The sequence below is a fragment of the Spinacia oleracea genome, chromosome 6 (genome assembly GCF_020520425.1).
Source record: "Spinacia oleracea cultivar Varoflay chromosome 6, BTI_SOV_V1, whole genome shotgun sequence".
Lineage (NCBI taxonomy): Eukaryota > Viridiplantae > Streptophyta > Magnoliopsida > Caryophyllales > Amaranthaceae > Spinacia > Spinacia oleracea.
The window spans coordinates 111,896,001-111,922,766 of NC_079492.1; the positions used below are offsets into that span (position 1 = coordinate 111,896,001).

The 26,766-nt window shown below is 35.4% G+C and overlaps 3 protein-coding genes across 13 annotated transcripts; 2 read left to right on the plus strand and 1 right to left on the minus strand.

Annotated features, from left to right (window-relative positions):
* Positions 1 to 1,944: 1,944 nt before the first annotated feature.
* On the plus strand, positions 1,945 to 2,566 carry LOC130463485 (protein DETOXIFICATION 45, chloroplastic-like). Its single transcript, XM_056832625.1, has 3 exons — positions 1,945 to 2,122; positions 2,227 to 2,323; positions 2,404 to 2,566. Exons 1-3 carry the CDS (start codon positions 2,026 to 2,028, stop codon positions 2,564 to 2,566), a joined length of 357 nt encoding a protein of 118 aa, XP_056688603.1. The 5' UTR covers positions 1,945 to 2,025.
* A 3,987-nt stretch (positions 2,567 to 6,553) lies between these two features.
* On the plus strand, positions 6,554 to 7,186 carry LOC130463486 (uncharacterized). The gene has a single exon (XM_056832626.1). The coding sequence runs from the start codon at positions 6,554 to 6,556 to the stop codon at positions 7,184 to 7,186; it is 633 nt and encodes a 210-aa protein (XP_056688604.1).
* A 7,616-nt stretch (positions 7,187 to 14,802) lies between these two features.
* LOC130462611 (methylthioalkylmalate synthase 2, chloroplastic) lies at positions 14,803 to 21,659 on the minus strand. 11 transcript variants are annotated; one of them, XM_056831270.1, is made up of 10 exons: positions 21,370 to 21,659; positions 20,970 to 21,031; positions 20,818 to 20,860; positions 19,559 to 19,656; positions 19,334 to 19,465; positions 19,141 to 19,254; positions 17,317 to 17,397; positions 17,106 to 17,183; positions 16,920 to 17,006; positions 14,803 to 15,061 (listed from the first exon to the last, which is right to left on the minus strand). In XM_056831270.1, the coding sequence occupies exons 4-10, from the start codon at positions 19,589 to 19,591 to the stop codon at positions 14,960 to 14,962; spliced, it is 627 nt and encodes a 208-aa protein (XP_056687248.1). In that variant the 5' UTR covers positions 19,592 to 19,656; positions 20,818 to 20,860; positions 20,970 to 21,031; positions 21,370 to 21,659; the 3' UTR covers positions 14,803 to 14,959. The 11 variants fall into 11 exon arrangements, with proteins under 11 accessions (XP_056687248.1, XP_056687249.1, XP_056687243.1 ...); XM_056831271.1 differs by having other exon boundaries at positions 20,970 to 21,036; XM_056831265.1 differs by having other exon boundaries at positions 21,344 to 21,659.
* Positions 21,660 to 26,766: the final 5,107 nt, after the last annotated feature.

The following is a 26,766-nucleotide window of genomic DNA, read 5'->3' on the forward strand; positions in this document are numbered from 1 at the left end:
CTCCTTTCTTATTTGCCATATGCATGGAGTATCTAAGTAGATGTATGAAGAACTTGGCTACCAATCCTGATTTCAACTATCATCCTAAATGTGAGAAGGTCAAGCTCACTCATCTCATGTTTGCAGATGATTTGTTGCTTTTTGCTAGAGGTGACATTATCTCCCTGCAGCTTATGTTTAAAGCTTTTTCCTGTTTCTCTCAAGCTTCTGGATTGGAAGCTAATATGGAGAAGACTGAGATCTATTTTTCTGGTGTGCCTCAATGGGAATAAGATGCAATTATGGTATCTCTTGGTATTTCTAAAGGCAGTCTTCCTTTTAAATACTTAGGAGTTCCACTTTCTAGTTCCAAACTAACCATTAACCAGTGTAAACCTCTCATTGATAAGTTCTACTCTAGAGTTTCTTCTTGGGTTGCTAAGAAATTGTCCTATGCTGGAAGGTTACAGTTGGTTAAGGTGATCTTGTTTAGCCTTCAAACCTACTGGAGCCAAATATTTATGCTCCCAAAAAAGGTTATCAGAGTGATAGAAAGAATTTGTAGGACCTATCACTAGTAGAAAAAACCCCTGTTGCAACCCCCTTGTTGCAGCGTACATGTGTTAATACGCTTCAACAACCAGTCGGTCAACGCGGGTCAAACCCTTTAAAGGGTTATTGCAGCGTACAATTTAATTGTTCCCTGCAAAAAAGTTTGTTGCAGCGTACATTTTAAAAGCCCCCTGCAATAGCTCGTTTTTGTTGCAGCGTACTTGTTAAAGCCCCCTGCAATAACCCGGGTAAAAAAAAATTCGCTGCAATATTCGTTGAAACTAATTCAAAACAAATTAAGCATCTCTCACGCTCAACTCCCTTCTTCTCCCTTAACTTTCCCTGCGTCATCCCCTCAAAAAAAAACCCTTTCCCTTCATCGTCAATCTAGCTTCTTCGTCGGTGGTTCTAGCCTCCTCGCCAGAGGCCACCTATTAGCTTGCTCGGCCGTTGGTTCCAAGGAAAAACTTAGCTTGCTCGCGCCGGTGGTTTCAAGAAAGAAAGTTGCTCGCGTCCTATTTTCCGTCAACCTCTTCGCCGCGGCTACCTGTCCCCTCTTTTAGGTTTGCTCGATTCGTTTACCTGATTTTTGTTTTAAGAATTAGGGTTTTTCAATTCGTTTTTAGGGTTCTTTGCGTTTGTTCAATTCTTTTTTAGGGTTTGTTCAATTCGTTTCTTCAATTCATTTTTTCAATTCGTTTTTAGGATTCAATTCGTTTGTTCAATTCGTTTTTAGGGTTTGTTCAATTTTTTTTTACGGTTTGTTTAATTTGTTTGTTCAATTCGTTTGTCCAGTCACTGTAGCTAGGCCTAACATGGTAGGAGTATGTGAGAGACACTGACAAAATAAATCAATGTAACAATGCAACTATTTTCTATGCGCATCCTCTGCTAGATTTTCCTGTATATAGACTTAGTGAGGTAGTGTACAGTTGTTGTCACTGACTCATTGGTTTGGCTTAACTTCCCTTGCTTTATTCCAAATCATGTTTTGATGACGAGTTCTGGTCTTCCCGTTATGATTATATTTTGGCCTTCATCTCTGTTCCACATTACAAGCTTTTTGCTTAAAAGACATCCTAATTTGAAAGTGTAACAATTTTTTTCATGAAAGTACTATTCTTAGAGGTCGTACCCAGTTATTCTCATAAAGTTGTGAGATCTCGGTAGAGTCCAAGAAGTCAATGATCTCTTTGCAGCTACCATTTTTCCATATGATATGTAAGGTCGGTTATTAGTTTGTTGTAGTGTAGATTCCGGGTGATAATCATTCTGGCTTGTGAGTATAATTTTTAGGTCAGCATAGCTTCTTCATCCCTGAAAATAAATCATTCGTGATAGCCTCAATCTCAAAATAGTATAATCCCCTCCCCCCCCCCCCCCCCCATTTGTATATATGTTTTAAGTTTTTAACAGAAGATTGATTAGTTAATTCGGCTTTGGTAGGCTGTCGTTCATAGAGCTAAGAACTCAAAATATTCAGCTGATGAGGATATGGAGGAGACAGATGTTAAAGATCCAAATTTAAAGCAATCTCTGGAGTCTGCTACTTCTCAGATTAGCCAGCTAGCTCTTTCTAATAGTCCTACTGGTAAATCTTCACTGAATTGTATTGTGGGATCAGATACGGCCAATGCAGGTGTAGATATTGACTTTTTGACTTTTTATGTCTGTACATTGATGATCTGCATGCAGGTGTTGCCAATCTTGCAGCTGTTTTTCTGTTCCCGCTTTTCATAAATTATTTTCAGATGGGTGTCACTGGAGCAGCCACTGCCACTGTTGTGTCTCAGTATGCACTTTCTTCCTGAAGTCTGTTAGTCGGCTTTCTTTTAACTATATTGGTAATCATGCTGCTTGTTTGTGCTCCAGATACATAGGTAGCTTCTTGATGATTTGGTTTCTTAGCAAGAGAGTAATATTATTACCTCCAAAATTTGGAGATTTGAAGTTTGGGGTCTATTTAAAATCTGGTGAGTGTCAGAGAAATGTTTATGGTTATTTTCTGTTTTTGATTCTTTATCCAAAACATTGATTTTAATAACCTTCTACTTAATAATCACCATTACAAACTTCTTAAATTAGTCTGCTTAAGTGGCCATTGTTTGTACCTACTTAAAGTGTTACTCGTACATGTTTGGATTGCCGTCTGTTTCCTTATGTTTACCTTTTTTCCAGGTGGATTTCTGATTGGAAGAACTGTGGCTGTTTTGATAACTATGACGATTGGGACCTCGATGGCTGCTCGTCAAGGTCCTCTAGCTATGGCTGCTCATCAAATCTGTATGCAAGTGTGGTTGGCTGTCTCTCTTTTAACTGATGGATTGGCCGCATCTGGTCAGGTATGAGCTTTCATCTAACTAGGAGGTTCGATATCCAGGCTATAGGTTTTTCAGGCATCTAGACTACCTCTATTCTACAGTGCTTGTCCATTATGATTTATGATTATCACAAAAGTTGAAGATTGTGAATAATGTGTGGGTTTTAACCAAATAGGAAAAGCTTCTTGGATTAATAAGCATTTGTTGTTGTCCAAAGATCCTGATTTGTGAACAATAAACCAAATAGGAAAAGCTACATATTTTCTCAGAGTATTACACTTATTACATGTTTAATATGAATAGTTTTAACTTTCTAACACTCATTCCAATCTACTTATGCAAATTTAAGGCTTGTTTGGTCGTTATAGGTCATATTAGGCTAAAATGAGGCTTTTTTGCTCCCAAATATGAAATAAAGAACCTTAGGACTCATTTTAAACATATTAAATGTTTTATATGATTAGTTTTAACTTTACAAGACTTAATCCAATCTATTTATGCACATTCATGACTTCTTTGGCCGTTATAGGTCATATTTAGGCTAAAATGACATTTTCGCTCCCAACTTTGATCTAACGAACTTAAAAACTAATTTCAAACTTATTACATGATTCATATGATTATTTTTAACTTTTCAAGACTCAATCCTATCTATTATGCACATTTGAGACTTGTTTGGTCGTTATAGGTCATATTTAAGCTAAAATGAGACATTTTCGCTCCTAACCTTGAACTAAAGAACCTAAAGACTCATTTTAAACCCTTTACATGATTAATATGCTTAGTTTTAACTTTCTAAGACTCATTTCAATCTATTTATTCACATTTAAGGCTTATTGGGTCGTTATAGGTCATATTAAGGCTAAAATGAAGCATTTTCCCTCCCAACTTTGAACTAAAGAACCTAAGGACTCATTTTATACTTATTACATGTTTAATATGAATAGTTTTAACTTTCTAACACTCATTCCAATCTACTTATGCAAATTTAAGGCTTGTTTGGTCGTTATAGGTCATATTAGGCTAAAATGAGGCTTTTTTGCTCCCAAATATGAAATAAAGAACCTTAGGACTCATTTTAAACATATTAAATGTTTTATATGATTAGTTTTAACTTTACAAGACTTAATCCAATCTATTTATGCACATTCATGACTTCTTTGGCCGTTATAGGTCATATTTAGGCTAAAATGACATTTTCGCTCCCAACTTTGATCTAATGAACTTAAAAACTAATTTCAAACTTATTACATGATTCATATGATTATTTTTAACTTTCTAGGACTCATTCCAATCCATTTATGCACATTTAAGGCTCATTGTGTCGTTATAGGTCATATTTAGGCTAAAATGACATTTTCGCTCCCAACTTTGAACTTAAGAACCTAATGACTCATTTTAAACTTATTATATGATAAATATGCTTAGTTTTAAGTTTCTAAGACTTATTCTAATCTATTTATGCACATTTAATGCTTGTTTTATCGTTATAGGTCATATTTAGGATAAAATAAGGCATTTTCGATCCCAACTTTAAAATAAAGAACCTAAGGACTTATTTTAAACTTATTACATGATTAATATGCTTAGTTTTAAGTTTCTAAGACTTAATCTAACTACTTATACACATTTAAGGCTTGTTTGGTCGTTATAGGACATATTTAGGCTAAAATGACATTTTCGCTCCCAACTATGAACCAAAGAACCTAAGGACTCCTTTTAAACTTACTAAATGTTTTATATGCTTATTTTTAACTTTCTAGGACTCATTCCAATCCATTTATGCACATTTAAGGCTCATTGTGTCGTTATGGGTCATATTTAGGCTAAAATGACATTTTCGTTCCCAACTTTGAACTTAAGAACCTAATGACTCATTTTAAACTTATTATATGATAAATATGCTTAGTTTTAAGTTTCTAATACTTATTCTAATCTACTTATACCCATTTAATGCTTGTTTGATCGTTATAGGTCATATTAAGGATAAAATAAGGCATTTTCGATCCCAACTTTAAAATAAAGAACCTAAGGACTTATTTTAAACTTATTACTTGTTTAATATGCTTAGTTTTAAGTTTCTAAGACTTATTCTAACTACTTATACACATTTAAGGCTTGTTTGGTCGTTATAGGACATATTTAGGCTAAAATGACATTTTCGCTCCCAACTATGAACCAAAGAACCTAAGGACTCATTTTAAACTTACTAAATGTTTTATATGCTTATTTTTAACTTTCTAGGACTCATTCCAATCCATTTATGCACATTTAAGGCTCATTGTGTCGTTTTAGGTCATATTTAGGCTAAAATGACATTTTCGCTCCCAACTTTGAACTTAAGAACCTAAGGACTCATTTTTAAATTATTATATGATTAATAAGCTTAGTTTTGAGTTTCTAGGACTTATTCTAATCTACTTATACCCATTTAATGCTTGTTTGATCGTTATAGGTCATATCTAGGCTAAAATAAGGCATTTTCGCTCCCAACTTTAAAATAAAGAACCTAAGGACTCATTTAAAACTTATTACATGTTTAATATGCATAATTTTAACGATCTAAGACTCGTTCCAATCTATTTATGCACCTATAGGATCATTGGGTCGTTATAGGTCATATTTAGGCTAAAATGACATTTTCGCTCCCAACTTTGAACTAAAGAACCTAAGGACTCATTTTAGACTATTAGGACATTGTCATTAGTTTCTTGAATGTTAAAATGTGATATTTAATTTGTATTTAATCTAATGTTTAATTTAAATTTCTGTTTTTGTAAAGGTCTACACTCCGAGGATTGCGCCTTATGCGAGGAATTTGATGTGGTTCGTGAGCAATGGGCTAAGTTTTTTACCAGCAAGTATTTATTATTGGCTTTAGCGTGCTTGATCGAGTTGGTTTAGTTGTTATAGAATAAATTTTATATTAAAATGTATGTTTATGTTGAAATTGGAACATATATTTAAATGTAATATAAGCACTTTGGTTTTGGGATATATAGTATACAAAACTCCAGTTGTTGTTTTTATATTTGTTATATAGGTTGCGTTATTCTATTATTGTTTTGACAGGTTTCTATATTTGGTGCAAGGCACTCTAGGTATCCCTAAAGAAAATTAGAATTTTCCCGCCAAAAGTGCTTTGTAGCAGCGTACATATATATTGTACGCTGCAACAAGGGAAAAAAATTTCGCAAAATTTCAGACTTGTTGCAGCGTACAAATAAATGTACGCTGCAAAAAGTTGAGTCTTTTGCAGCGTACATATATATGTACGCTGCAACAAGTCCAAATTTTTGCCAATTTTTTGGCACTTGTTGCAGCGTACATACATATGTACGCTGCAAAAAACCCCTTTTAGCAGCGAACATTGTACGCTGCAACAAGTTCAGACTTGTTGCAGGCCCCCCAGTTGCAGCATACGATGTACGCTGCAACAGGGGTCTAAAAGCCCGCTGCAATAAGGGTTTTTTCTACTAGTGTATTTGTGGACTGGTGACACCAAAACCTCTAGGAAAGCTCCCATTGCTTGGGATTCTGTGTGTAAACCTAGAGTTGCTGGTGGGCAAAATGTGAAAAATTTCTATCTTTGGAACAAAGCTGCTATTCTGAAGCTTTTGTGGGCTTTGGCTTTCAAACCTGGTGCTCTATGGGTTAAATGGGTCAATGCATACTATATCAAGGGCAAGGATTTGTTCACCATGGCTCTGCCAGGTTCTGCTTCCTGGGTTCTTAAGAAGATTTGGGGGTGTAGAGATTTGCTGGATAGGGATCCTATGTGCAAGCAACTTTTCTTTGCTACTGGTGGTTACTCTATCAGGAAGATGTACCTGTGTTTGTTGGGTCAGTTTCCTAAAGTTCAGTGGAGGAGAGTGGTATGTAATAACTTTGCTAGTCCTAAAAGTCTTTTCATTTTGTGGCTTGCTGTGCATGGGAGGCTTCCTACCAAAGACAGACTCATGCAGTGGGGTATAGTTACTGATGGTGTTTGCAGTTTATGTGGTGTTGATCCAGAATCAGTGCAGCATATGTTCTTTCAGTGTTCTTATGCTAGACAAGTTTGGCAGAAATTCCTGCAGATTCTGAATATCAATAGGAGTAGCCAAGCTTTTGATCAGGAGCTCCAATTTGCTATGAGAATGAGTAAGAAATGTACTGCTGTGAGCAAACTTCTCCTTGCTGGTTTTGCTGAAGCAGTTTATAGCCTGTGGATTCAAAGGAATCAAAGAGTCTTTGCTGGTCATATACAATCAGCTGAGCAAATTGTTAAAGAAATTGTTTTTAAGGTTGCCTGCAGATGTAGAGATTCAGACATTGTTTTGTTGCTGTATTAGGCCTGTTGCTGTCAGGTTCTAGTTTAGGTGGTTTTGTTTGTTCCTGTTGGGGAACTAGTGTACCTTTGTTTTGGTGCTTGTAAACTTTGAGTTGTTGCTCTTTCCTTTTGGTTAATAAATTTTTTATTTGCCAAAAAAAAAAAAATTACTTCATAAATTTCCTTTAATTATCTATTTCTTTTGGAACTCATTGGACATTTGACTTTAATTTACTGTGTTGCACTTTGATGAAAATGAGATTATACTTATTGACAACTACAATTTATCTTCTTTGACTGATTTATTAACGTATGCGTGAGAATGACTAATCATACTAGATTAACGTTTGAGCAAATTAATCTTTTCTTTTACGTCATGTTTGACCATTTACTAAATGTTCTTGGTGGTGTGGTGTCACAACAATTACGGAAGACTATTTATAAACCCTTGAAACGAAATGCACTTTTTGATGATGTCATAGGGGGATGAGAAAAGGCAAAGATACTTATTTCCTACTTTTATAAGATGATTATTATTTATTTATGTTTTATTCTCTACTAAATAGTGATTTTGCTACTAAGTTCATGTTAGTTTTTATTATTAATTTGCCTTGGTTTGTCATCACCAAAAAGGGGGAAATTGTTGATCTAATATGGTTTTGATGATGACAAACTAAAGTAATCGACTAATGTGGTTTTCAAGTTATATGTGTGCAAGGATCATTGATATATAGTTTTGCCCAAGTAATCAGTAGTAGAGATTACTAGAAATTGTTGATTGTGAGAAACTTATGACAAAGAAGCATAAAACCCAAAGTTGGAACTGCACAACGGTTCCTAAGGAGGAACTCCAGAAAAGCTGGAGCACATAAAAGTTCCTGAAGGAAACACTGTTGAGTTCCTGAGGAACATAGCTAAGGAGGGACTCCAGACAAGCTGGAGCAAAAGAATTTTCCTAAAAGGAACATTGTTGAGTTCCCTAGGAACAACCAATATGCGGAGCAGCATGGAACATGAAGGCAGGAAATTTTCTGAAGAGAACATTGTCGAGTTCCTGAGGAACAACCAACGTGCGGAGCACATGGAACATGTAGGCAGGAAAGTTCCAGAAGGGAACACTGCCTAGTTCCTAAGGAACAACCAAATTGCGGAGCAGCATGGAATACGATGACATGAAATAAGATATTACTTTCTAGGATTCATGTATGTATGTTGAAACGTGAAAGGTAATGGAACAAGGTATCAAAAGGAACTCATACAACTTAGAGTCAAAAGCATCAAAGAGACAGTGAATCTATTTCATATTATTATCATAATCTGTAGGGATTTATTTAGAATTTTGTTTCTTAATAAATCTCTACTTGGCTAAGAGTTTTAGATAATACGCACTAGTTAATTTAGGATAAGATTTAGTATTAATAAAAGATAAGTTTTTAATAAAATCAACTTTAACTTAATATTCTGATTTAAATTATATATTTCGTTTATTTATTTTATCTTGCGTTTTTGGAAAATAAACAGTCTAACTTTATAACATGTATTATGAATTTTTGTTAGTATTGGAACTTGTATACGCGAGTTCCTGTACGAATGGGAACTCATGCATTTATGTAACCTTTATAAAGACGTTTTCAGTAAAATATTTTTGCATATGAAAATAAATACAAAAGTGAGTTTTGGAAAAATATCTCTTGGATTATATTTTGATCTTTTTGTCCAAGTGTTTATTTTCTTTTTGTTTCCTATTTTTACTCTAACTGCTTTACTACAAACATGATGTGAGACTTTGACTGCTTCATCCCCACGTTCTCATCAACTGAATAGGTCATGGGAACATGCCTAGAATCATGGAAACATGGCAGGTAATTGAGGAGATTAAGGGGGAAGCGGCTAGGAGTTCCAACACTATAAAAGTGTATCTTGTCATTCATTTCAATCGGTCAGACTCTATCCGTCATTCCAGTAGGTCTGGTTTAAGAGGAAAACTTCTCTAAAAGAAATATGTTTTGTTTTCCACGTTCTTGAGTCAATCTATTAGTTCCAAGTTCTGATGAGTGCCTTGTTCCTCACTGTTCTTTCACGTGATACTTACTAGAGGGATAATAATCAATTATCAATAATCTATATTTTGAGAGTTGGCAAAGGGTTGAGTGAGCTTTTGTAATGGGGAATTGGTCAAGGGTTTGAGTGAATTCTTAGTATCAAGTTTTGGGCAGGAATTTGAGTGAGTTCCTAATGTGTACGGGTAGGAACTTGAGTGACTTCCTATTGTAATTGGGTAGGCTTTGAGTGAAGTCTATAAGAGAGAAACATAGAGGCTTTGAGTGAAGACAAATAGTCAAGAGAGACTTCTAGGGAAGTTAGTGAGAGCGTAGTTGTTTGAGGGAACAACTATTGGGAACTTGAGTTAGTAGAGGAACTCAAGTAATGCCCGAGTTCCTAATAGGTTTGTAACAGAGTTGTTGCCTATGGTGAAAAGAGTTTGAGTTGAGATCATTAGTGGGTCGAGGTTTTCTTTCTAGTTGGGCCTAGAAAGTTTCCTCGTAAAATCTATCTTGCATTGTTTTTCTACTTGCTTTAAGTTTCTTTATAATTCTGCAAAATTTGGCTGGAAATTTCCATACTACAACTCACCTCCCCCCTCTTGTAGTGTTCCATATGAATAATAGTTGGTATCAGAGCCGGAAATCAGTACCAAGCAGGAAACCTTGTTGACCAAGTTCCCGGCAGAGATGGAAATTACAAGAAACTTGAAAAAAGGAACTCAACCTTTGTTCAGGAACAAGAGAAGAAAAAACGAAGCTGACTTTTTACTGTATATTAAAAATCACTCAAGGATTATCAACGACTATTTTGATGTAAGTTTCTCTTCTTGACATCTTCGTTTGCAAGCACTTGGAACTTGTTCCTTGTATCATTCCTAGTTGTTCCTTCTATCATTCCTAGTAAAATTGTTTCAATTGCTTTGATGTTTTTATAACAATTTTTGGATAACCTTAAATCTATTTTCTAGAAATAAAATATCAGATTTCTAAATTGTATTAAAATATTAAATAACCGGTATACTAGGAATGGTTCAAGGAACAAGTCATAAGGAACAATGCATATTTCCACTTTTGGAACTTGGTTTCCCTCCGAAGGAAACTTTATTCTTTGGGAAACATAATTTAGTGTTATATCATTTCTTTGACAAAGAACGGTTTTACCATGCATCATGAGTTTATTGAATATCTTTATATGAATGCATGTTGGATCTTAGTAGTAGTATTTTTTGTGAATCCTATTTTTGTCTGGTATTACTAACAAGAAGGAACCTAAATCATGTTGGGTTCCAAGGATCAAGTTATAATTGATTTTGCAGACTGTTTGAGTGAAGGCAAATGAAAGTTGAAGTCACGTGATAGTTGTCCAGGTGTATGTTTAGAAACATATACGAGTTCCTCTCAATAAAAGTCCATATAAGAAGAATGTATACTGTGAATCAACTCACATGGACTACATAAGTGGAAGTTCCTATGAAATCTAAAAGGAACTCAATCATGAGAAAAATGAGTAAGGTTGTTCCATCGATCCTTTTGTTTGTGCTAATTAATGTTGAATAATTTTAATATCATGATAAACCTGTTTCTCTTTACATTCTGTGAAGTCTAACCATATCTGTGTTGTAGGTTTTTCTTTGGAATTTAATATTTATGAAATATATCATGATAAGTTCCATTGATCAAAGGTACTCATGTTTGACGAACTCGTGCCTGAGGAACTCGTGCATGAGGAACTCGTGCATGAGGAACTCGTTCATGAGGAACTTGTGTCTGAGGAACTCGTACCCGAGGAACTTATGTTTGAGGAACTCGTACCCGAGGAACTCATGTTTGAAGAACTCGTGTTTGAGGAACTCGTGCCTGAGTATCTCGTGTTTGAGGAACTCGTGCAAGAGGAACTCGTGTCCGAGTAACTCGTGCCTGAGGAACTCGTATAAGTGGAGCTCGTGTTAGAGGAACTCATGTCTGAGGAACTCGTGCCAAATGAACTCATGTCGGAGGAACTCGTCTGCTGACCACGTTTATCTTATTCTCCAATAAACTCCCAGTAACTTGGGTTTTGCCTATAAAAGACGAACAATCCAACATTTGGCACAAGTTCACGCTTCTTTTAAATTGATCTTAACTTAAAGGAACAAAGAAGAAATTCCTTTTCATATGAGATAATATTTTTTGAGGAACTTTATGTTTACTCCATTGTTATGCTTTATTGTATTATCTCTTTTGACTAACCTACTAACATTAAGATGCACAAAGTGGTTCCCTTGGGTTTGTTTTACACGGAATATATCTCTCGCATTATAATGACCCAAAATGAAGGAACAAGTTTCTGTTCTCCCATCAAAGGAACGAACACACAAGGAACAAGTTCCTGAAATTTAAAATGAAAGTTCCACAGATTCACAGAAGAAAAGGAAAGTCATATAATGGAAACGCGAAGGAACTTCAGTGGAGGCAACGAGAAAGTTCACATTCGTTATTTCTAATAATCTACGATGAAACTTTAGAACAAGAAAGGAACTCACTATAACTCATTTCCAAGGAAGAAATGATGGCTGCAATAAAAAGGATTTTTATCTTTGCTTTTGAGGTAAGCGTCCCTTTGTTTTAGATCTTTGTTTATGCATACACTATTTATTTGAATCAAGTTCCTCACAAGATTTTTATAGAAGTTGTTCAAACGTATTTTGAATCTTTTTTAATCGATTTTCGATTTTACCAAAAAACAATTAGTGGGAAGATTTTCAAAATTTCTAACTCGTTTTACATTCGGGAATTATAAGTTTAATAAAATATTCTTTAAAGAACTTATATATCGAACTTGCATATATACACCGAAGCAACTTGGAGTTTTTTTATTTTTAGGCAACGTTATAATCTGCTTATCTTTTTTTTGCCTAAGAATTATTATTTTGTATGCTTCATAAAAATATTGAATATAATTTATATGAATGCATATAGTATATTGGTAGTAGTAGTTATGTTAATTATATTCTTAACAGCTACTACTAACAAAAAGAGACCCAAATCATGTTGGGTTCCCTTGACTAAAAAGTTGCTACGAGAACAAGCAAACGTGCACACTAATCTGTCAGAGATTTGACGTAACAATTTCTTTCCTAGTTCATGTGAGGTTTAAGTTCAACCACTAGTAGAAAAAACCCCTGTTGCAGCCTCCTGTTGCAGCATACATATATTAATACTCTACAACAACCAGTCGGTCAACGCGGGTCAAATCCTGTAAAGGATTATCACAACGTACATTTTTATTGTTCGCTGCGAAATTGTTTATTACAACGTACAAAATTAAAGCCCGTAGTAATATCCAGACACTGTCGCAGCGTACATGCTATTGTACCCTGCAACAGGTCCGTGTTTCAAAATAGGTTGCTGCAATAATATTATTTCGTGAATACTTAATTCTAATATCTCAAAATTTTAGAAGTTCATTTCCCCGCGCTCAACTCCAACTCTCCAGGCATTGTGGAATCTTTTCGCCATCCCACTCAGCCCCTTGCTCGGCTCTGCATCGCCGTCGAACTCAGCCTTTGCTCGGCCCTACGTCGTTGTCCTCGCCGGTGGGTGTCTGGTCTCGCCTCATCTCCCCCGTCGCGTCGCTGTCCTCGCCGGTGGCTGAACCACGACTTTTCAGTCGCTGAAAACTCGATCTGCTTGGTCGGCCGGGGGTTTAGCGTCCCCCCGTCGCGTCCTGGTTCCGGTGGTTGCTCAGCCGTCACTCTCCTCGCCACAACAAGTAATTATCTTCCTACCTCTTGATTTTCATTTTCAGATTAGGGTTTGTTCAATTTATTTTTATTTTTTGGATTTTTTTTTGGCTATTGTTCAATTCGTTCTTTAATTTGCACTTGTATCCATGTCATTTTGCAGCAGAGTGTTACAATGTTGTCAACTTGTCATCAACTAGAGAACCATTTCTGATTACAATCAAGAGTATGTATCTTGCCCTCAAATACAGTATTCTGGCATCAATCTTATCCATGTCATTTTGTAGCAGAATGTTTAAGCTTTTCTTGTTTTGATCACTTTATGCAAAAATTGTCATTGATCCCTAAATTGACTGATGTTAGCAACCCTTTAGTGCACTTACATATGCCTCGCTTAACCTCAGAAAAAATGCCTTGTAAACTCCCTTCTAAACACTGCTTAATGGCTTCTTCTAACGAGTTTCGTCAAACATCATAGTATGCCTTGGTGCCTCCATTAGTCAATAAGAATACAGGATATTTCCTAATTCTGTCTAAAAGGCTCGTAGCAAGACAGTATTTCCTAATTCTAACTGGAATAGATTAGGAGTCTGTGAAATTGGGTTTTACAAGTTGGTGATAGACTAGTTTTGATTTCAACCCAGTGAGGAATTCTAACTTAAAGGGACTTAAGTTCTCGGACAGTACAGTACTATATGAGAGAGCAATTTGTATCACAGTAATCTTTCTGAGATTTTATCGAATGGCTTTTGTTCATCACTTTTGTTCATCTAAATCACAGTAATCACTTTTGTTCATCTAAATCACAGTAATCACTTTTGTTCATCTAAATCACAGTAATCACTTTTGTTCAGCAAGTAGCAAAGCTTTACAATGTAAGAGCGATATGTATATTGCGCATCTAAATCTGGAAGCCCTCCTTTTTGTTCATCACTTTAACTGAATGGCAAAGTTTGCCCTTTAGTCTTTTTCAACCTTTTCACACCAAGAAGCTGAAGAATTTCTATACAACTGTTGAATGGAATAGTATCAAGATTTATAATCTGTTTGTAGTCAGATTACGTTGTTTCCATGGTTGAATTACTTCTGGTATTGAAGATCTGGAATCATATGTTTCATGTTGGTTGCTGGAATCATAATCTTCTTTTGCTGGTTGCCAGTCAGCTGAATGTTGCATAGCATTCTGCAAGTTATTATGAATGTGTTTGCTTATTCTGGGGGAGCTGATAGTAATGTGTTTGCTACTTCGTATATGACTTGTTCCGAGTTCTTTTCTTCCCATAGTGACAGAAACGTTGATGTATATGTATTATATCATAGTTTGTTAAGGAGAAAAACATGGTTATCTTGTCAATCTTATTGCATTAGTTTCATGAGTCATCATTGAATTTCACAAGGTATAATTGTAAACACTAGTAGAAAAAACCCCTATTGCAGCGGGCTTTTAGACCCTTGTTGCAGCGTACATCGTATGCTGCACCTGGAGGGCCTGCAACAAGTCTAAACTTATTGCAGCGTACAATGTTCGCTGCAAAACGTGATTTGTTACAGCGTACATATAACAAGCGTGTAAAATTTGGCAAAAATCAAGACCTGTTATAGCGTACAAATTGGTGTACGCTACAAAAGACTCACCCTGTTGCAGCGTACATCAATTTGTAAGTTGTGACAGGTCTTGATTTTTGCCAAATATTATGTTTTGTACGCTGCAATAGGATGGCTCTGTTGCAGCAAACAACAATATGTTCGCTGCAACAGAGCCGTAGTTTTGGCGGGAAAATTCTAATTTTATTTAGCTACACCTAGAGTACCTTGTACCAAATATAGAAACCTGTCAACCATAATAGAACATCGCACCTGTATAACAAATATAAAACAATAACTGGTGTTTTGTATACATATATATAAATATCCCAAAAGCAGAAGTGCACATACTACATTTAAATATATGTTCCAATTTCAACGTACGCATATATTTTAATATAAAAGACTGTTCTATAACATCTAAACCAACTCGATCAAGCGCGTTCAGACCAATAATGAATACTTGCTGGTAAAAAACTTAGCCCATTGCTCACGAACCACATCAATTTCCTCACTAGCATAAGCCACGTTGCTCGAAGTATAGACCTTCACAAAAAGAAATTCAATTAAGCATTAGATTAAATGCAAATTAATGTCACATTATAACATTCGAGCAACTAATGGTAATGTTCTAATAGTCTAGAATACAAGTCAAGAGTAAGTAAATGTCACTTTAGCCTAAATATGACCTATAACAATCCAATGAGCCTTAAATGTACATAAATAGATTGGAATGAGTTTTAGAAAGTTAAAACTATGCATATTAATCACGTAATAAGAACAAAATGAGTCCTTAGGTTCTTTAGTTAAAGTTGGGAGCGTACATGTCATGTTAGCTCTAAATATGACCTATAACGATCTAATCAACCTTAAATGTGCATGAATAGATTGGAATGAGTTTTAGAAAGTTAAAACTATGCATATCAATCATGTAATAAGAATCAAATAGTCCTTAGGTTCTTTAGTTCAAAGTTGGGAGCGGAAATGTCGTTTTAGCTCCAAATATGACCTATAACGACCCAATGAGCCTTAAATGTGTATACATATATTGTAATGAGTTTTAGAAAGTTAAAACTATGCATATTAATCATGGAATAAGAATAAAATGAGTCCTTAGGATCTTTAGTTCAAAGTTGGGAGTGAAAATGTCGTTTTAGCTCTAAATATGACCTATAACGACCCAATGAGCCTTAAATGTGTATACATAGATTGGAATGAGTTTTAGAAAGTTAAAACTATGCATATTAATCATGTAATAAAAATAAAATGAGTCCTTAGGTTATTTAGTTCAATGTTGGGAGCGTAAATGTCATTTTAACTCTAAATATGACTTATAACGACCCAATGAGCCTTAAATGTGCATACATAGATTGAAATATGTTTTAAAAAGTTAAAAATATGCAAAATAATCATGTAATAAGAATAGAATGAGTCCTTAGGTTTTTTAGTTCAAAGTTGGGACGTAAATGTCATTTTAGCTCTAAATATGACCTATAACTATCCAATGAGCTTTAAATACGCATAAATAGATTTGAATGAGTTTTAGAAAGTTAAAACTATGCATAGTAATCATGTAATAAGAATAAAATGAGTCCTTAGGTTCTTTAGTTCAAAGTTGGGAGCGTAAATGTCATTTTAGCTCTAAATATGACCTATAACGATCCAATGAGCCTCAAATGTGCATAAATAGATTGGAATGAATTTAATAAAGTTAAAACTATGCATATTAATCATGTAATAAGAATCAAATAGTCCTTAGGTTCTTTATTTTAAAGTTGGGAGCGGAAATGTCGTTTTAGATCTAAATATGACCTATAACGAGTGAATGAGTCTTAAATGTGCATACATAAATTGGAATGAGTGCTACTCTCCAAATTGTAAAGGTGAGTAAGTACGAATTTCTCAAGCACTCAACTAGTGACTAGGGTATTGGTCTGAAAAATAAATCAAAAGAGCTCAACTGAGAAGAAAGCTAAGTGTCTAAAGATGAATGAGGCAAGGGATTGTAGCCATTATACTATAGAGTTGCTGAATTAGTTTCAGTAATTCCATATCACTGACACCACCGTAAAATAATGGAAATCCAGCTCAACTGGAAAGTAAATTATTTATATATGAATGACAGAAGAAAATTACAAAATGAGTTAACTTCAGTATTTCAATTAGTGGCATATTACTGGATACTTTGAAGAACATGGGGAGTTTCTTTCCATAGCTTTCACAGGCATAATAGGAACCCAAAATTTATTTTAGACAAGTAAACAACCAAGTTTATGCTAAACACTGGGTAGAATCGGCCCATGAGAACATTTGCAACAAGAAAAATGGGCTTCAATAGGCAACATTCTCAACAATTAAAGGTGCAGCGTCAATAAGAATTTTACGAGTTGCTAAAAGTACAAACCTGGTGAATTCCACTCTCATGCTTAAAAGCATTAGCTCCGACTATGGCCTTGTGAGGCTGTATAAGCAGTCCTGAATACTCAGCCACCTAAAGACAAAAAAAAGTACGGAGAGTAAAGCACTAAGTATGTAACCTAAATCAAAAGGACATTTTGTAGTAAGGTTGAGAAAGTATCATCTTGCTGGCCTTCACAATGTGTTCTGTCTGAATTCCAGTGTAAAGACCACCCAATGATTGCCCATGGCATTTAATGGTCATGACAACCTACATTTGAATATGGTGGATAACAAAACAAATTAACCTAAATATATTAAACATATGATTGTATACCCTAATCGCAAGTCACAATGATCTTTCAAATAAGGTTAAGTTTGATTATGAGTCAATCAAGACACACCTCTTCAAGAGACGCGTTTCCTGCTCTTTCACCAATTCCGTTAATTGTTACCTCTAATTGCCTTGCACCTGCGCATGCTCCCTGTATTCCAACACAATATGAGATTCCTTTTCTTTCTATGTTTATGTAAAGTAACGGGAGCACATGAGTAGAAATCAATAACGTAAAGCTACTGTATTGGCACTAGAAAGCCCAAGATCATTCTGACAATGTGTTGAGATGATCACATTCTCTATTCCAGGTGTATTAGCCTTTATATCAGCAATCAACTGTCCAAACTCAAAAGGGATGTATAACCCACGGTATCAAGAATATTTAGTGGTTGCTCCAGCTTTAATAACTTCTCCTAGAATCTGATAAAGAAACTCTCTATCTGATCTGTATTATAACAAAATTAAAGAATTATTCAATTGCAATAAAATATACACCATACAACAGAACTCTAGTATGGATTCTATGGAATATTTTTAAAAACAAACGCAACATTTAACTAGCATATTTGGGTTGATATCAGCATCAATATTGACCTAAGGCACCCAAACACTTGCCCAAGCCTCTGGTCTCTCCAAATTCCTCAAAGTCCCCATTAGTTGTTTCCTTCGGCTAAATTCCCCTATAACGACTCAATGAACCTTCTACTTTCGCACTTGCTAGTGTATAACTTCAACTTGATATCTTCAATACCAAATACCAATAAGTAAAGATTATAAAAAAGTTATATTGAGATGAATTTAACAAAATTTCACATGACTATATTTTTTTACTTAAATATAAATCGCTAATGACAGTCAAATTACAGTATGTGAATAGCGCAAAAAATTAGAAACGTCACAACTAAATAAAAATGGAGGAAGTATAACATAGATATGATGGATTAACAACGTTTAAAACAAAAACAACGAGTATGATACAATTTGAACGTGCTTGGAAATAAATTACAGAAAATAAGTCGAGATAGAATGAGTACATAAAGTTATGCAGGCGGTAAAATAACACCACCATACAGAATAATTTTGGAAACTGTTTGTTAAAAACAAACCAAAAGCTTCATAAAGCACATCTCCCAAAGGATTTTTCTCTAAAATACTCCATACATCTCTGACAATGAAAAGGCATTGTCCATTAATAACTAGATACGCCTTAGATCCTTTCCTCAATAGAACACATTTGCAATGCTACTATACACAGAGTAGGAAACGGTGAATAACTATTTAGGTATGTTGGATTCTCTACAAATCAAGTGGCTATTGTGTTATTGATTCAGGTACGTTGGTGATGCTGCTGCAATTTTTTTTATATCAGCCTGCAGTTGTTTTATATATTAGCCTGCTAAAGTACTTATGATGAAGGCATCATTGATTAATGTTTGCCATGCCCAAGTGATAAAGTCCTTTTGCTACAACTCAAAAGCTATCAGTCCACAGTCCTAGGGAAACAAATATATTGTAACTAGCTTAAACTGTACGCATACAATCTCTATGCATTCGATTATATAAGAGGTGAACTCTACATGTATACAATTCACTTGAAGGCCATCCATCCATCAAAGTTATGCTAGTTAAGTCTAAGAGTGAAGAAATTCCTACCTATTCTACCATATTTCCAATATAAGTTCATACTCAGAGGACAAATGGCTAGCTAATACACAACGGGAATGCACCAATATCTCATACAGAACAGAACAAAAAAGCAACCAACCAAATATGAAAGTTGTTTAGTTTATATTTATAAACTTTTGATCGATTACTGCAAACAATGTCAACTTAGGACAAGTTGACAAGCAGACTGCAGATATCATCTTCAGAGAGAGAGTAGCAATAGTACCTTCTCTTGGAGATTTCTGTAGATATGCTCTCTTGCAGAAAGTCTTAGCTGCAAAGATTGTACATTGTCCTGCAGTTTCTTTGCTTCTTTTTCATCATGCTTTGATTTCTTAGCCTGTTGAAAGAAATACGAGCATAAACAACAGGCAAAACTCAACAACGATATTATTCTAAAAAATTCTCATAGAACATACCAGATACTTACACTTGAGAAGCTCAGAAAAATCTGCCTGCTTGCGAGCTGGACCATATTTGATTCCCTTGACTCGACTAGCAAAGTTCAGGGAGCATAAAGTCTCCCCCAAGTCTGCAGCGCTAGGACTAATCTGATAAATAAGATTGGGAAATCATAGGGGGTGAAAACAAAAGAAATTGATGGACACCAGAAGCCAATTAATCAAACAAAAAAGGGGTATCACCTGCACTCCACATCTCAATAGCAGCTTTCTCATCAACGTTTCCTAGAGGAGGAATATTAGATAAGATGAAGTGGATCTTCTTTATCGAGCACTCTAAGCTGTTACGGAGAAAATGGTAAAAAAAGATCAGAAAACTAACATATCTAACTTATGAATTAAGCATGTAGTCAATCTCGTCACAGGCTCACAAAGCAAGCTATAAGTACGTTTGCATAACTGGTTTCAAAGCCTTGAATTTCAATACCAGTTTTGATTTACTTTTTCCGGCAATAATTATCTGGATTAACACAGATATTCTGCAATGTTCGAAGGAACGGACACACTATGAAAAATTTCCCCTTTCCTTCCCAGGGAACACGGTCAAAACCAGTACTTGAACAAACTATGCCTATTCTTTTCTTTTTTTCCTTACTTTGTGTGTGTGTGTATGGGGGGGGGGGTGTTTAATTAAAGAATGCATTTTTTGGTTTGATAACCAACACAACTTACAGAAACATTTGAGAGGATATCACAAATCAACTGGATTTATTTTAAATCATTGAAAATACCAGAGTACATAGTTGACTATAAATAAGAATCTTAAAAATGTGAAGGCAAATAATATAACGAAGTTAAAATAAATTATGCTTCTCCATATGCAAGTTTGTCATAAGCACCAAACCATAGGTGACAACCCAAAATAAAAACCAAATGAAAAAAAGTCCTGGACTAATCAGAGGCTTGGTCCATTTCCCCTATAATATCGAAATCTAGCAAGAGGGAGGCACCAGAAAAATCTTGCCTACTGATGCAGAATGAGCGCAGGAAACTGCAGGACCAAACTATAAAGTCATAGTAATTAAAACCGAGATAAGAAACTAGGACCATCGGACAAGGATAACTTTCCAACCATGTGAAAGGGGAAGAACGATTTAAAAGATGAGTTAAGATCCAAAAGGACAAAACAGACTACTAGTATAACAATATGACACACTTCTTGGTAAGTAAAGTGTTGCATATCCAATAACAAATGGATAAAACTAAACCAATGAAAGAAAACTAGGTAATGGGTTAAATAACAAAAAACATATAACTACTCATCTCAAATTCAGAAGATTTAAGGTGTAACTGCACTAGGTGATCAGAGTTACAACCACCTATCTGAAATTCACGGGCAAAATGGCTAATGGGTGAATAATGCTGTCAATAGATTTTGATTAGCTACACGAGGTACAAGATACAGGAAATAATTTCTGCAGAAGTGAGAATTACAAACTAACCTTGCCTTTGAATCATCTCCACCTTTAATCACAACATTATCACCTAGAATAAATTAGGTAAAGTGTTTGAAAACTACATTGAAATTTAACAGACCATAGTGGATAAGATCAGTGGTTAACAAGAACACACATAAAGGGAGAAAATCAGGTACCTGTACTATTGTCTGACTCCAGTGATTCGCATAGTTTTTCAACAGTAATGAAGGTAAAGTAACTGCACTAAAATTTTCTAACATAAACGACAGAACCAAAAGGTCCAAAACCCATCATATAAATTCAAACAGTCTCCTGTAAAGTCATGATGCGTCTGTTCCTTCCCAATCTAAAACCCTAAAAACAAATTGAACAAACAAATTGAACAAACCCTAAAAACGAATTGAACAAACGAATTGAACCCTAAAAACGAATTGAAAAAACGAATTGAACAAACCCTAAAAAAGAATTGAACAAACGCACAGAACCCTGAAAACGAATTGACCAAACCCTGATTCTTAAAACGAAAATCAGATAAACGAATTGAGCAAACCTAAAAGAGGGGACATGGAAGATTACTAGCCGCGGCGAAGAGGTTGACGGAAAATAGGACGCGAGCAACTTTCTTTCTTGAAACCACCGGCGCGAGCAAGCTAAGTATTTCCTTGGAACCAACGGCTGAGCAAGCTAATAGGTGGCGACTGGCGAGTAGGCCAGAACCACCGATGAAGAAGCTAGATTGACGATGAAGGGACAGTTTTTTTTTTTGAGGGGACGACGCAGGGAAAGTTAAGGGAGAAGGAGGGAGTTGAGCGCGATAGATGTTTAATTTGTTTTGAATTAGTTTCAACGAATGTTGCAGCGAAATTTTTTTTACCCGAGTTATTGTAGGGGGCTTTAACATGTACGCTGCAATAAAAACGAGCTATTGCAGGGGGCTTTTAAAATGTACGCTGCAACAAATTTTTTGTAGGGAACAATTAAATTGTACGCTGCAATAACCCTTTAAAGTAGGGCTGAGCAAAACTATTTGAAAATCCGAAAATCCGAAAATCCGAGCCGTATTTGATCCGATTTTTTGGATATCCGATCCGAAAAATAATTTCAAATCAGATATCCGATCCAAAAAATTGGATATCAAATACCAATTCGGATATTGAATTTAGCATTTTCGGATATCCGATATCCGAAATATTATTCGAACTTTTGAGAAAATATCAAAATATTATCATAGCCCACAATGTACAAGCCCAATATCCCACACATCTTTTTTCCCACCTCCCAAGCCCAACTTCACTTTGCGCACTTTCTTCACCACAACAACTTTACTGACATACTAGTAGTCATACATAAGGTCCATAAGGAAAACACAAAAGAATAGTTCTTCAACTTCTCTCACTAGAATGTAAACCCTAGGAAAAAATCTATGGCTTAGCCGCCACCCTCCCTAATGACTCATGAGGCAAATCCATCCGTATAATCAAATTTTCTAGTCTAACCTTAGCATCCTCCGCACCATATTTGGTCGACTTTTCTTTCCCGAAATTCCTAGTCTCGGATATGAAGTAGTCGGTAGAAAATGGGTAATTTTCGCCAAAGACCAAGTCTCCACCGCCACTTTGAATTTGTACATTTGTATTGAATTGTTCATGCCGTAATTTTCGTAGCTAGCTTTTGTAATATTTTAGGTAGTTTCATGTTTTCGCTTTCAGCGCGTCTCCTGTGAGACCAGTCACACCATCAACTTGATGGTGTGACGAGCGCGAAACCAATAGCGCACCTCCCCTAAAACTATAAAAAAAAAGTAACAGATCTAAACTATAGAAGTAACATACCTAAACTAAAAAAGTACCTCCTCTAAAATTATTAAAAAAAAAAAAATTAACATACCTAAACTAAAAATGTACCTCCCCTAAAACTATTCCGTATAAAAAAAAAAGTAACATGTCTAAACTATAGAAGTAACATACCTAAACTAAAAAAGTACCTCATCTAAAATTATATATAAAAAAAAAAGTAACATGTCTAAACTATAAAAGTAATACATAAACTAAAAAGGTACCTCCCTTAAAACTAACCCGTACAAAAAAAGTAACATGTCTAAACTATAGAAGTAACATACCTAAACTAAAAAGGTACCTCCCTTAAAACTACTCTGTATAAGAAAAAGTAACATGTCTAAACTATAGAAGTAACATACCTAAACTAAAAAAAGTACCTCCTCTAAAATTATAAAAAAAAAGTAACATGTCTAAACTATAGAAGTAACATACCTAAATTCGCAAGTGTGAACTGGTCTCACCATCAGTTGATGGTGAGGACAGTCTCATATAAGAATTTGGGTTTCGCTTTTGGTTAGTTCTAGATGTGGAATTTGTAATCTATGTACTTTAATATATAAATGATAAATTTTGTGTTACAAGTATATAAGCAAATTTCAAGTTTGGATTAATTGTATAAAGTTGTTGTAATGAAAAAGTAAGAATACAACCAAAGAATTGATAGAACGCTAAAGTGATGGATATCCGATATCCGACAATACCCGATTCGAAAATTTCGGATACCCGAATATCGGATATTCGAAAATTTCGGATCAGATACGGATATCAGATATTTGATTTTTTTGATACGGATATCCGATCCGAAACGTGATTTCGGATCGGATATCCGATCCGTGCTCAGCCCTACTTTAAAGGGTTTGACCCGCGTTGACCGACTGGTTGTTGAAGCGTATTAATACATGTACGCTGCAATAGGGGTTTTTTCTACTAGTGAAAGTTCATTCAGACAAGGTATTATATGATTGGGCCTTGATAAAGAATGCATGATTTGTCTGTATTACCTTTTGTTGAGTGCTCCTCATTTTTCTTATGGATTATCTCTGCAGCAAAGGATTTCCCTTCAGTTCAGAAGAAGGTGGCAGAGCTGATCAAAGGAAAGATTCTGGTTGGCCATGCTTTGCGTAATGATTTCAAGAGTAGTTTCCCTTCGGTGGGACTCCACAATTGCACAAGTAATATTTATTGATTCCATCTGCTTCCGTCTGAAATCTGATCACTTTACTAATCAACACATTCATTCTATTTTTGTTTGCTGTAGTTAGAAGTAGTAATTAGAGAACTTAGATCCTCTTGTCAGACTAAATGCAAGAGGCCACTGCTGTAGCCTGTTTAGAAGTAAAATTTCTCTGCGAGTAATGGTCTGTGTAAGTTAATATGCAAGATATAAATAACTTACACAGTACATATTCACTGTTTGTTTTAATCTTTTAATCTTTTCCGGTTGAATTCCTGATCTTTTTGTTGTACCAATGTTGTTGATATTGGTGCTTGATATTACTTCGTAGATAGCCTTAGTTATACCCTCTCTGTCAAAGTTGTGTTTAGTTTAAGTGCTATTCTTAGAAATTGGTAATTGCAAATTGAGATTCGTATTAACATGAATCTGACGCAAAGCATATGAAGATAATTGGTGATGGGCCTGAAGACTTGACAGGTCATTCTCGGTTTGGGTCAGCTTGATCATCTCCTGCTGCTTGCAGTGTAGTGCAACTTTGATTGCCATGCTTGCTAGTGTAATCGGCTTTAAATTACGAGTAGACTGCTTTTGAAGTTTGCTAAAGATTAACTGTAGAACTTTGTTATTAAATCATTGTATAGGCTACATAAATAGCATGATGTTAATATGCAAACTTTTCACTTCCCTTTCATATCTCATTGGTCTTCATCAAGTACTTACTTTGTAGTTTTATCACTTTATGTAAACTAATGAATTAGGCAAGAAATCAAATCACACATCAGGTAGTGCTGTAATTTAGTTGTTTGAATCTATTGTGACTATGAAGTGATCCGGCCGGGATAGTTCTTTGATTGTGAATGTATTGGGAAATCATAGAGTGCAATGTCAATGCATTGCTAGTTGTCTTTACAAATGAGGCTGGGATAGTTCTTTGATTTCTAGTGCTAATAATTGTGTCGATAAGTATTATTTGAGTATGTTTAATTGTTTATCTATGTTCTATCTCTTGCAACTGCATTACAGCTTGAATTGGAGATTCGATTTTTCTTAAGTTCTGTTGTGGAAAATGGGGATTTGATGGCTATATATTCTTTGGACTTGTGGGGGAGTTCAGATAGTCAATGTTTATGAAATATTTTCTGAGTCTTATGGGGAAGTTAGCTAACTGCTGTTGTGTCTTTTTTATACTTGTTTATACTAATGACAATAAAAAAATGAAATCATATTCAGTGCTGTTTCCCCCTCTTATGTGGCACATGAGTTGGTGTGAACCTAGCGTTGTAAAGCCCAGATATACCACATGGCCAATGCTAACTAATACAAAAGATTGATTTAATTTAGTGTGGTTTAAGGAGGATACCAAAAAGATAAATAAAGATTTACTGAAACTTGAAGTTGCATGGGACAGTGCAAGCTTGTGAGCACTTTCTACATGATGGTTTCCTGGTTTGATATGTGTAATGCTGTAGCCTTCTCTTTCTCTCAATCTCCTAAGGTTATTCTATTGGGATCCCATAATTGCTTCTTTTATATGGATAAGCTTCTGTAAGCTGCTGAATTCAATTCTTGAGACCTTATTTCTTAGCCTAGTGACAGACTATTTATCTTTATGTACAGATGAAATACACTTTTGAAAATATGCTATATTTTGCTTTGAGATATTGGACTGCAAAAATAAGCTAGTTCTCTTCACCTTTTATGCATGTTGGAAAAAATAATGATGATTGTTTTCATTCTTGATTCTAATGGTATCTGTGGTTCCTTAGTTCTTATGGTTTGTTGGTGATAAATTTATAAGTTGGTTTGATTCTTGTATATTGTTCTGAATTGCTAAAATCTCTATCAGGTATGAGTTTAAAACAAATCATGGAGAATGGATCACTTCAGTAAAACCAAATTTTGGGGATAATGTATCCGGACGTGTTCGTACAGCAATCAAGTCAGTACCTCGGGATGTAAAAGTTCTGTATAAAGTGAGGACCGAATTGCGTTCTGCATTACAAAACCTTCTAAAGGTATATTGAGCTTTTAATAACTTGTGTTGAACTTGACCCAAATGACTTATTTTCCATGTCTGTACGTGGATGAAAAATCTTTCTTGTCCCTTATGGAACAACAGCTAGTTAGCAACATACTGCTCCAGGTTCCTACCAGTGTATAAAAAGGTGCGCCTAGGCTCTGAGGCGCAAGGCGATTGGAGCCAGCGCCTTTGATTGTCTAGGCGAGGCGATTCCGATGAGGCGCACCTAAGGCGCAAAAAGGCGCACTTTGAGGCGCAAAAGGCGCAAAAAAGGCGCACATACCCTGGCACACACCATTTTTTCACTTTTTTTTTACTTTTTATTAGGGCGCCTCACTTCAATGAGGCGTACCGAGGCGCGCCGCTGGGAACTCCAAATCGCCTTGTTGCGCCTTGAGCCTTTTTATACATTGGTCCCTACTCCAATCAAGTTGGTGGTTCTAATCTTTCCTGTCCACAGATTACCTCAACTGGCAATATGAATTCAGAGTCTCAAAATCCACCCAAAAGAACGCAAACACTGCCATCTAGAGTTGGTTAAGGCTCATCAGAGGTCGAGGTTGACAAAAACCAACACTATCAGTCTACATTACAATTTGCTGCCAGTCTTCTCCTTCAAATACAACAGCAACAACAGTAGCAGCAGGCAAGTCCTCATATGGGAAACCAGCTGTGAGATTTTCATAGGTAAGTACATGTCATATGGGAAACCAGCATCAGCAGGGAAGTCAGAAATGAACAAAGTACACGTACTTCTAGAATTATGATGGTGTAAATTATGCACTTTGTGATAAACGGTTAAATGGATAACGGTTTTTGCAGGTTATTAGAGTTCATGAAGAGTTTTTCCTTCCTGGTGAAATAATTTTGGAGCAAGGAAATGTAGTAGATCAACTTTATTTCATATGCCATGGATTGCTAGTATGTTGCAATGCTAC